The sequence below is a fragment of the Gorilla gorilla genome, chromosome 14 (assembly GCF_029281585.2).
Source record: "Gorilla gorilla gorilla isolate KB3781 chromosome 14, NHGRI_mGorGor1-v2.1_pri, whole genome shotgun sequence".
NCBI lineage: Eukaryota > Metazoa > Chordata > Mammalia > Primates > Hominidae > Gorilla > Gorilla gorilla.
In genome coordinates this window covers 40147506-40160252 of record NC_073238.2, presented here as the reverse complement: position 1 = coordinate 40160252, position 12747 = coordinate 40147506, and the positions used below count along the sequence as shown (strand labels likewise).

The following is a 12747-nucleotide window of genomic DNA, read 5'->3' as shown; positions in this document are numbered from 1 at the left end:
ATGAAATTTCATGCAAATGCACTCTTTGTCTATTGGTTTTTTAAATGGGTTCTTTTGCCATATAAAAGCTTTTAATATTTAAATGGCCAAGAAATGCTTCTGCATGTCCAATTGTGGCTACAGAAGTTACTCTTCCATGAAAAGTACATGTTTCCAGGAGTGTCTTGTAGGATTTTACTATTTTATTTTCCACATTTAAGTCTTTAATATATCTGGAATTAATTTTTCTATATAGGAGTCCATTTTTTTCCAGATAAAGAGCCAATTGTGATAACATAATTAATGAGGCCAAACTTTCCCCACTACATTGAAAGATCACCTTTAAGGCTAATCAAATTTTCATGTATTACACATCTAGACTCTAGAATGGGAATGTAGTTCTAGAATCTCCAACTTATTTGTCAATAACAGTGATTTGGTTATGGTGGCTTCATAGTATAGTCTGATATTTAGTAAAAATAAGTCTACTTTTATGATCTTTTTTTGAGCATGCTTTACATATTTATTCTCAGATATGTGTAAATTCCATCTATATTTTAATATAACTTTATACAACTTCCCCCTTTCCTCCTAAAACATTCACCTGTTGGGATTGAGTCTATGTGGAATCATATATATTTATATTAATTTTAGAAGAGTTGAAACTTTTATGATACTAAGTCTTCCCATACAAGAAAATAGTATGCTTTTCCATTTGTTCAATAAGACTTTTAAAAATGTAGGTACTGTAAACATTTTTCCTATGCAATGTATAATTTTAATTGCTTTTTTGAAAGAATTTGTACTTCCTTTCCATTTCTAGGTGTCCACTGCTAGAGAAAAAAAAAAGCTGTTTATTGCTAGGCTAGAAAAAGGCTATTGATTTTAAAAATATATTTATCATTTATCTGGTCACTTTATCAAATTCTCTTATAATTCGAGTATTTATCTACTGGTTTTTTTTTGTTTTCTAGATATACAATCATATATGAACATATTTACATTACCATATTTCTGTGAGCATATGTGTATAAGTACAGAAATTGTTCACTGTTTTCCCAATATTTGTAATCTTCTTTGCAGTTGCCGAAAATATGAAAACAATGAATTATACAGTGATGGCAGGCATCTTGATTAATTTCTTATTTTAAATGAAACCATTTCAGAATTTTACCATTTTGGGCAGAACGCTACTGGTTTCTGTAAATGGTCTGAATTCTGGTTAAATGGCTTTTTTCTATTTCTATTTTATTTAGAGTTCTTATTTTGGGAATGGCAGCTGAATTGCTTCAAACATTTTTTGTAGCATCTGCTGATGGGATCATGTTTTTCTTATTTTATTGATATAGTGATATTTAGAAAGATATTTAATTTCAAGCCTCCTGTATCCCTAAAATAAATCTTACTTTGTCACATACTTTTTCTTTTAATATATTATTGGACTCCATTTGCCAATATTTTATGTAGAATTTTTGTATGTATGTTTATAAATGAGACTGGCCTACAGTTTTCTTCCTCAAACGATGCTGGCTTGACAACAGGATTCATTTTCTGCAAGAGGTCAAATAATACTAGAGTGCTCTCTGCATTATAAAAGACATAAAATTTAGCTGAAATCCATTTGATCCTAGCAGCATTGGTCCTTCGTGGTATTTTTAGTCTCATTCTACCCACAAAACAAAATGAGTCAGGCACAGTGGCTCACACCTGTAATCCCAGCACTCTGGGAGGCCGAGGCAGGCAGATCACCTGAGGTCAGGAGTTCAAGACCAGCCTGGTCATGGTGAAACCCCGTCTCTATTAAAAATACAAAAAATTTGGCAGGTGTGGTGGTGCGCGCCTGTAATCCTGGCTACTCGGGAGGCTGAGGCAGGAGAATCACTTGAACCTGGGAGGCAGAGGTTGCAGTGAGCCAAGATTGCACCATTGCACTCCAGCCTGGGCAACAGGAGTGAAACTCTGTCTCAAAAAAAAAAAAAGAAAGAAAGAAAGAAAGAAATTTGACTATGGATATAATGAAAATCTTCTGGGACAGCATTCATTCATTACTTAGGAAAAGCCTGTTTCTTGTTGTTATTGTTGTTTTTGAGACAGAGTCTTGCTCTGTTGCCCAGGCTAGAGTGCAGTGGTGTGATCTCAGCTTACTGCAACCTCCGCCTCCTGGGTTCAAGCAATTCTCCTGTCTCAGCCTCCCAAGTAGCTGGGATTACAGGTGCACACCGTCACGCCCAGCTAATGTTTGTACTTTTAGTAGGGATGAGGTTTCACCATGTTGGCCAGGCTGTTCTCAAACTCTTGACCTCAGGTGATCCACCTGCTTCGGCCTCCCAAAGTGCTGGGATTATAGGTGTGAGCCAACACGCCCGGCCTCAAGTCTGTTTTAATGCTATTAACTTGTTATGAAAATTAGTTTGAGAGGCTGAGTGTGGTGGCTCATGCCTGTAATCCCAGCACTTTGGGAGGCCAAGGTGGGTGGAACACGAGGTCAGGAGATTGAGACCATCCTGGCTAACACAGTGAAACCTCATCTCTACTAAAAATACAAAAAATTAGCCAGGCGCGGTGGCGGGCGACTGTAGTCCCAGATACTTGGGAGGCTGAGGCAGAAGAATGGCATGAACCCGGGAGGTGGAGCTTGCAGTGAGCTGAGATTGCACCACTGCACTCCAGCCTGGGCAACAGAGCTAGACTCCATCTTAAAAAAAAAAAAAAAAAAAGAAAAGAAAATTAGTTTGAGGAACAACAACTTGCTACTTTAGCTGACTTGCGGAATCAAACAAAGAGTACATTTAGAAGAAAAAGCAGGAGAGAAATACTGCATGAAGAAAATGACAGGGGAGAACCCAGCCCAGAGGAGGAGGATCACTAGCAAATGCCTTCCGCATCACAAATGTTCTCTTACAGGCAGTCTCTAGAATGATCCTGGACTGGAAAAAATGCTAAATAGGGCATTATTGGAGCAAGAATAGCAAAACTGGAATATGGATTAAGATGAATTAGATAATAGTATTAAATCCATGTTAAATGTTTCAGATTTGATCATTATACTTTGGTTGTATAAGAGGAAGCTCTTGCTACTATTGACTAAAGTGTCAAGCAGGAAAGGGACATGATGTTTGTAATACTCCACTGGGTCAGAAATAAATGCATTCACTAGTGTGTGCATGAGTGTAGGCACGTGTGCATACGTACAAGTATGGAGAAAGAGAATGCAACTGGGGGAAATGCTAATTACTGTTCAATTTGGGTGAAGGGTAAATAGTACTTCTTTGTACCTTTTTTGTAAATTTTCTCTAAATTTCTATTTATTTTATACAAATGTCACCAAAACAATTTTCATGGGGGCAAATCTCCATGTTCCCAAAAGGTTTGGCCCCTCCAGTATGAGCAAGTCCAGAGCCCAGTGGCACATTGGAGTTCACTTGGCAGATCCTTGACCATTCCATCCTGACTGCCAGCACTCACTGGCAGCCCACTTCAATGCCTGCACTGTGGACTCTGTGGTAACCTAGGCCCTTTCACCTTGAAATACACTTTTCTATCACAGTGTACTCTCTCTATAGTTTAGGGGACAGAAAAACTGCATAAAATATAATCTCAACCCTAGGGTCGTGCATAACAATAACTAGAAAAGTTTGCGGCTCATGACTATAATCCTACCACTTTGGGAGGCCGAGGTGGGAGGATTGCTTGAGCCCAGGAGTTTGAGACCAATCTGGGCAACATAGCGAGACCCCGTTTCCACAAAAAATTTTTTTTTAATTAGCTGGCTGTGGTGGCATTTGCCCATGGTCCCAGCTACTAAGGAGGCTGAGGTGGGAGGATTGCTTGAGCCAGGGAGGTCAAGGATACAGTGAGTAGTGATGGCACCACTGCACTCCAGCCTGGGTGACAGAACAAGACCCAGTCTCAAAAAAAAAAAAATTGGCAAAAACTGCAATATGTCTGAGATACTCTTTGTTAATCTGGGGTGGGGCTCAGGAATCTGCATTTTTCAAATAAACCCTAGTTATTCTCCTGCAAATGGTCTGTGGGCCTTATTTTGACCAACACTGCCCTCTAGCCTGTCAGCATCTTATCTGTAGTAGGCACTCAATAAAATCTGTTGGATTAATTTGAATTGGCCAAGACTGCATGGAGCTAAGAAAAGAATCCAGCCCTCGTGCCCTGAGCATAGAAATCAGGCTAAAATCCACTCATACTACAAGCAGGTGAGATATATATATATATATATATATATATATATATATATATACACACCTGTCCTTGGCTCTACAACAAAATCTCTCCTAGGTCTCAGCATTTTGTTTCTAAAATAGGGATGTGGCATGTGTTTGTGTGAAGTGTCAGCTCCATTGATACCTGACCCTTTCAAGCACTGAATAATCGTGGAGCATTCTGCATATTTCCCCCAAATGGTTGCATAGCTTTAACCTACTCAAAATAGTTTCAGGAGGTACAGAGTTAGCAATCTGTGATCTCCCCTTAGTACACAAAGGGGAGGCCCTGGAGCCCCCATCCATGGGTAGGTAGTCAGAGTAGCTTTTTTAGCACAGGAGCGGAATGGACATCAATTCTGTCCTGTTCTTACCACTCCTAATCTTTGTCTTTTAGGGCATCAGTATCAGGAGGAAATGCGCTAGTGTACTTTGCAGCAAGTTAACACAGTTACTGACTCACCAACACAATTTCAACTCAAGATCTGGACCCAGTCCTCCTTGGAGGTGTCTGAATCCACACATTTGACCCTCTTAACCTGCAAGCTACACAGGGCCAGGGCAAACTACTGCATTCAGCATTTTACATCAGCACCCAGCACTGAGGTTATTCAATAAAGGGGGGTGAAAGCATGGAAGACTTAAATACCTAGCCACCAGTGGATTTATAGCACCATAGGTTTTATTATTGTATGTCTGGTAACTTCCATCTACATTTATTTATGATGGCTGCTTCAGAATGTAAATTCCCACAGAGCAGAGTTAGGATTGAAGGCAAGTGAGAGAACAACTCAAAAAATGGGCCATTCTAGGGTCTCTAGAGTGCTCTACAAGCCCCTTAGTTCTTCCTGCCAGTGAAACAAAAAGCAAGAAAGCTAAGCAGCTACTGAGCCATTTTAGCTACAGTTTATGTTTATTTCTAGCTTCTGAATTCATCATAGTTATAAAAAGTAATAAAAAAGGAACTTGAAAATCATAAAAAATACCAGATGAGCTGATTACCATCCTCCACAGTAGCTGGAAGTCAGAATTCATTATTTTAGCTCTAACTGCAGAAGAAAATGTTCTTCCACAAGGACAGATACCCTTTCAGGAAGGACAGAATGGACACCAGATCACACACTGTATATTTGTATCTATGTTTAAGAATTCAGAACAAAAATAATGAAGTGGAATGAGTTTAGATGTAGTTCAGAAATTTGTACTTGAGCTAAAAACACGAAAGTGTTGCACAGGCATGTAGTAAGGGGGTAACAAGGGTCTATTATCAAGATATATGGGTTAATAATTTCATGGGGTTATTCAAGAATGATCTGCTATGATTGAAACCATGTGTGGAGAGTTTGGGCTTCTGCAGGATGTTTCACAGCAACAAAGGGCCCAAAGATGTATTTGTGCTGCCTGCTAAGTATACAGATGATTGACTCAGATACACTTCCCAGACATAAACAGTGAAGGAATGTCACTGAAGTTCTAAGTTCTGCATGCTATCAGATAGAGATGAAGAATGCTTACCACATTGTACAGGCCGATGCACCAACGTTCAAATAAAATCTGCCCAGAAAATCCATTAACAAAGGCGAACCAAAGCTGAAAGAGAAGAAAGCTCATGAAGTTTTATATCAATATTGACCTAAATGTTTCCATTCACTGAAGAAGTAGCGGGAATGTGGACCACCAGCTGGACACAGCTGCTAAGGAATCATGAGCCACAGGGACTGCAGCAGTTGTTCCTTATAAAACATAGATTCCCGATATCACAGAAATCCATATTGTAAGGAAAATTTATATTTAAGGCATACATCTACTTTCAGAGATAATATGCACATGTTCATAGAAAAATAGATTTAATTTGCATTTAATAGGTTTGGTATCAAAACTTTCTCATTGACTGAAGGAGTCTCAGCTTCACATTCTTGTTTTTCTCTAAAGTTGATTTGAGAAATACGATGTGTCTTTGCCGGACTTTCAAAGAGATATAAATCATAAATTAAAAACAACAACAAAAAGTCCTCTGTTCTGTGTGTTCTGAGTTCATAAATTATTGACCCTCCTTAATCAGATGTCTACCACCTTGACCAAGGTCAAAACACAATCATATAAAAGAAACATGCTCAAATCGTTTTTTGAAGTAATGAGAGATGTATAAATAAATAGATAAAATGTGGACTGCTATTCATGCCTTCAAGTAGTCTATGATTCTAACCGATTAGGCAAGACTGATATAAAAACAACTACAGAGCCAAGTGCCAGGATATAATTAGTGTACATGACAAGGGATAAAACACTGTCAGAGACCGGGCGTGGTGGCTCATGCCTGTAATCCCAGCACTCTGGGAAGCCGAGGTTGGCGGATCACCTGAGGACAGGAGTTTGAGACCAGCCTGGCCAACGTGGTGAAACCCCATCTCTACTGAAAATACAAAAATTAGCGGGGTGTGGTGGCACGCGCCTGTAATCCCAGCTACTCGGGGGGGTCTGAGGCAGGAGAATCGCTTGAACCTGGGAGGTGGAGGTTGCAGTGAGCCAAGATAGTGCCACTGCACTCCAGCCTGGGCGACAAGAGCAAGATTTCATCTCAAGAAAATAAAAACCAAACCAAACAAACAAACAAAAAAAAACAAAAAACACTGTCAGAAAAGGAAAGATCATCCAGATGTAATCTGAATACACGGAGGCAGCAGGACTGGGGTAGAAGAGGGCTGAGCCACCGGGAGGACAGAAACCTGACTTAGAAGGAAGCAAACATGAAAATATGGAATTCAAAAAGTTGCTGCTGAATATTCAGCTACATTTATATGAGATGTGATTCCAATGATTGAGGGCAGACTTTAGAGTGTCCCATACAAATCATAGAATCAACGTTATCTGTGTCACATCATCACAGACAGAGACCACTGCTGTGGTAGAACCTAACTGGCAACATAGAACAGACACCATGACAACCAGAGTTGAGGTCAACTCTGGTACTGAAATTTTACTGAGGCAGATTTTTCAAAATCAGTTTCTTGACTCCACCAGACTACGTTTCTTGAAGCAGGAATTGTTCCCCATGCTGCTCTGTGCACTATTGTATCCAGTATGATACTTGGTACAAACAGGTACTCACCAAGTCCCCGTGAGATCAAATTAAATGCCAAATCAAGTGCTAGATGAAGTTTTCCTTAAATACAGCTTTCACCTTGTCATTACCCTGTTCAAAAAACTACTAGGGCTCCCTCCTAAATCCAAGATAAACTTGCTGACTTTCAAAAATCCTTCCACACTTCTATTCACTCTTAATTTCTTTTTCCTTTAAAACTTTTTATTTTATTGTAAATTGACCCTTTATAACTGTATGTATTTATGGGGTACAAAGTGATATTAAAGTTTCCAAGTTCAGTGTAGAATAATTAAGTCATTCTAACTAACATATCTATCACCTCAAATACTTATTTTGAGGGGGTGAGAATATTTGAAATTTACTCTTAGCAACTTTGAAATGTACAATGCACTATTAATTATATTCACCACACTGCACAATAGATCTCAAAAAACCCCAAACAACTTATTCCTCCTGTCCGAGACTTTGTACCCTTTGACCATCACCCCAATTCCCTCCATCCTCTGTTATCACCATTCTTTGTAGAATCTGATGCTCTCTCTCCTAGTCACTCAATTTCAACTACCCTTCCAAGAGGTCTGGCTATTCTCGGTGAAGAAATATTGGTGAAGAACTAAGAACCAGAGATTCAAGCTGTGTTCTGTGCTTGGAAAATTCCTACAACATTTATTAAAATAATAGCCATCCCTAAAACCACAATTTCAACCCCACTCTCTCCCTACCACTGGAGGTCTTGGCAGTCAATACTTCAACCACACTTTTAGTGCAATGACAGCCTGGATCCACATCAGATTCAAACACATTAGTAAACTGTTTCAAGGGTTTTAAGTTAATTTTCCCAAGACTGTGCCATAATTCTGAGTTCTCCTATTCAAACAATTGACCAAAAAGATATCTAGTGGGTATTTTATTTTATTGCAAAATCCAGTTAACATGTTGTCTTGTTATCAACTAAAAATAGAAAAAACAAATAAAAATAGAAAAGAGCCTGGGCATAGTGACTTATGCCTGTAATCCAAGCACTTTGGGAGGCCAGGGGGAGAGAACTGCTTGAGTCCAGGAGTTCATGACCAGCCTGGGCAACATAGTGAGACCCCATCTCTACAAAAAATAAAAAGTTAGCTGGGTGTGGTGATGCACACCTCTGTAGTCCCAGCTACTCGGGAGGCTAAGGCAGGAGGATTCCTTGAGCCTAAAAGGTGGGCAGCAGCAGTGAGCTCTGACCATGCGACTGCACTCCAACCTGGGCTGTGGAGTGAGACCCTGTCTCAAAAAAAAAAAAAAAAAAAAAAGCAAACACATACACAATGAAACTATGAGTAGCTTTAATTAAAACTACAAATGATATACAATAGATGCAAACAAATATGATCAGATTAGACCAAATCAAGAGAGAATGCCCACAGCAGACCGAATCTACAGATTAAACCAAGTAAAAAAAGTTTTCAAAGAAATAGGTGAAACAACGGAAGAAATAGCCAAACCAACTCTAATTTAGAGGATAAAATAGATAAAATATAGAGGTCAGGGCAAGCAGAGGCAGAGGTTGAATCCTGGATGGATTCAACACAGCAGGCAAATTAAAGCTGAAGGGCAATATGCTTTTTTCCCTCCTTTTTTTCAGGAATCAAGCAGGGAAGACAGCAGGGCAGTATAGAAAATATAAATGACAATCAACTTGGCAGACACTGATCAAGTAAGTTTCAAGGTGAACTGAAAAGAAAAAAAACGCAGAATCATCCAAGAGAAACCTATAACACACAGAAATTTTCTCTAGGGCATACAGGCCTCCTCTCCTAAGGGAAAGAAACAACAGCAAGGGAGGTGCTTATGATTGCAAAGTGATAGGAGACCAGAGCAGGAAGTGCTCCAAGACAACTTGGAATCCCCTTTCCCCTAGACATCTTCCAAAAATATTATAGAAAAAAATAAGAGGATATGACAAACGCACATGAAATAATCTTTCCAGGAGAACAAGCCACACGGCAGAAGAAAATCTCAAACATTCTTGGTGAGACTAAGAGAGCTAATGAAAAAGTGAATTTTCTTTGCAACGAAAGTTACAATAAGATGTCTAATATAGCAAAGAAAGAGACAAATAGGAAGAGGTCAATGTTACAAACTGAAGCTACCCTAAAGAGAAACGAAAGCCAGAATTGACACTGCTAGCAGGGCGCAGTGACTCATGTCTGTAATCCCAGCACTTTGGGAGGCCAAGGAGGGTGGATCACCTAAGGTCAGGAGTTTGAGACCAGCCTGGTCCAACATGGTGAAAACCCATCTCTACTAAAAATACAAACATTAGCCAGGCGTGGTGGTGCACACCTGTAATCCCAGCTCCTCAAAAGGCTGAGGCAGAAGAATCACTTGAACCTGGGAGGTGGAGGTTGCATAGAGCCAAGATTGCACCACTGCACCCCAGCCTGGGTGACAGAGCGAGACTCTGCCTCAAAAAAAAGAACTGACACTGCTGAAACCACACGTAGAGATAGGTAGTAAAGCTTGAGAAAACAATTCTCAGCAAAGGTCAGAAGACTTTAAAGATAAGAAAAAATTCCCAAAAAGATGTATTTTAAAAAAAGAGGAAAATAGAAGTTAAAAAAATGTTCAAAGATATAACAGAAGAAAATTTTCTGAAGTACCCTAACCAGCCAGTAGAGAGGGGATCCTTCATCCTAGGAAACAAAACAAGCAACAGACACAGAAAGATCAATACCCACACATGTCCTGCTATAGAAATTAATGAGTTTTAAGATTTTATAGGATCAATTCTTCAGTATATTCAGACAGAAAAAGTAACAAAGAGAAAAAAATCAAGAAGTCTTCCTACTTCTCTCTAGCAGTACACAATACCAAAAGAGAGTAAAAGATGTTTACAAGTCCTTAGGGAAATAAAGTGTGATAGGAATTTTAGTAAAAGATAGAAACCAAGGAAACATCAAAAGCTGAAAAGTAACACAAAATGTGATGACAGATGTAATATTAAACACGTGTGTTATATTAATAATAAAAAATACAAGCTCAGGTGGGTAAAAAGATAAAATCCAAAATGTATGCTACATATAAGAGAAACATGTCAAATGAACATGAAAAAGACACTATTCAAAAAAGATCAGTTCCTTAGCTTGGATTTACAAAGCCCAACATACAATAAAAGTTCAGATGGATAAAAAAATAAAATCCAAAATACATGCTACATATAAGAGAAACATGCCAAATGAACATGAAAAAGACACTCTATTCAAAAAAGATCAAATTCTTAGCTTGGATTTACAAAGCCCAACACAATCAGGCCCCCACCTATCTTTCTGACAACACTGCATCTCCTCCAGTCAGCCACAGTGGCCTTCTGTTGGTTCCTTGCAGGCACCAAGTACGGACCCAGCTTTATTATTTTGCACCTAAATATCAGCAATTATGTCAACAGCATTTGTTTAATAAGTCATCTTTATCCCACTTGTTTGAAATATCCCTTATCACATGATAAATTACCATAGTATTTGGAAAAGAATATGTAGTATTTCAGTCTCTATATACTCAAATGAATTTCAGATGCCTTGAATATTTAAGCACAAAAAACAAAACTCTGAAAGCATTGGAAGAAAACATGAAAACCATTATTTTGCTCTATGTGAAACATGACTCCTGTAAGACATTAAACTTAGAAATGAGGGACAAATTTGAAACTAACTAATTTCTATAAATACAAATATTAACAAAGTTGAAAGAAAACTGATATTAAATAAATAGTACACACATATTTGGAATATCTATGAAAACAAAGGCCCAATTTCTTCAATATATAAAAAGTTCTTACAAATCAGACAGAAAACACCCTACAAGCTGCTAGAAAAATGGGCAAAGAGTATATGGAGTGTGATCACAGGGGGAAGAAAAGGCTTAGAAACACGGGAAATCTCATTTTTATTAAACATGTACACAAATGGATATAACTTTTTTTCTTATCAGATGGGTAAAAATATAAAAGTTTGGTAAACTGGGGAAACAACACTGTAATACCCAGCTGGTGAGATAGCATTGTCTATAAATATGTTTAATTTAGTTTTCGTTTGAACAAGTGATTCCACCTGTAGGGACATACTCTAAATTATACCTTATAGCTCTAATCACATAATATTCAACACAAAAATATAATGGTATGGCATTATTTGGAAAACAATGCCACACCCTTATATATGGAAAACAAAGAACTAGAGCCTGCATGTATATTGATAGCTGGTTAAAGAAATTATGGCTCATCCTGTAATGAACTCTAAGTAATTTTAAAAAGATTTAATTTTAAATATAAGTCCCCATGCGCTGCAATATAAGAATCTCACAGATACATTAAAAATGAAAAAATAAGGATAGTATTGAATAGCCATGACTGTGCAGAACAGATGTACATACTCATATATGCATGGCAACTTTCTGGGAAACATAAGAGATCATTAATATTCATCATCTTTAGGTGGTAGAAGTGTTCTCTGGGGGAAAGAGGGAGACTTGTTTAACACATTCATGTTTTATTTATATAGCTGTTTCTAGCAGTAATTCTCAGCTAGGGGTGATTTTGCCTCTGAGGAGACATTTGACAGTATCTGGAAATTTTTTTTATTGTCACACCTTGGGGGAGGAGCCTACTGGCATTGAGTGGGCCAAAGATGCTGCTGCTAAACATCCTACAAGGCCCAGAAGAGCTCTCTACAGCAAAAAATCATATAGTCCAAAATGTCAATAATGCCACTGTTGAGAAACCCTAGACTAAAGAAATAAGTTTATTTGGTCAACCTGATACAAAACTTAGAAATCTTGTTTCTAACAGATGTTTGTTACAAACAAAATAATAACGTGGCTGGTTGCATGAAGCCATGATTCTGCTTATATGTATGGGGGCTTGGGTTTAGAAAGCTTTACTCTTTTTCGAATAAAAAGGAATAACAGATTCATATAACTGGATATGAATCTGCTACCTTCACAAATTTGGATCCTGAAAACAAACACATAACTTTATAAATTATTAATGAGAAATTATTTCAAAGACTGAGTGAATTCGGTATAATCAAGACACACAAGCTGTTGAAAACATACGAGGGGGTAAAAATCTTAAGAAATCTAGCATCTCCTTCCATGAACTGACCTTGTTGACATTAACATTGTTCCAAGCAATACTGAGTCATGTAAAAAGTTTCATTCTTCATTTCATTTAACATTGTTGATTAGCTGAATGTTGGGATATTTCCTCTAAGCAGCCAGTGTTCTGATTCTGTCCAAGTTGGCACTGGATTGGCCACATGTTTCTTCAAAGACTTTTGATATGTTTGTACTACTTTTTATCAGTTGCAGGTGCTGCAGCTTTTTGAGAAGCATAAACAAGCTCATTCTCAACATTTTCAATTCAATTTCAATCTGCATTCAAATAATCCATCATTAGATGATTGGACCTGT

General features: G+C 38.1%; 1 protein-coding gene across 5 annotated transcripts in view; it reads right to left on the bottom strand.

Moving 5' to 3' along the window:
- Window positions 1–12747, bottom strand: part of ATP8A2 (ATPase phospholipid transporting 8A2) — a 652717-nt gene that overhangs the window by 191677 nt on the left and 448293 nt on the right. For 3 of the 5 annotated variants that reach the window (XM_031001328.3, XM_031001329.3, XM_031001330.3), the window contains one exon: window positions 5712–5786. The exons of the other annotated variants lie outside the window; for them this stretch is intronic. In XM_031001328.3, coding sequence (XP_030857188.2) covers window positions 5712–5786 — 75 coding nt within the window. The remainder of the gene's footprint in view (window positions 1–5711; window positions 5787–12747) is intronic. 5 annotated transcript variants of the gene reach the window in all.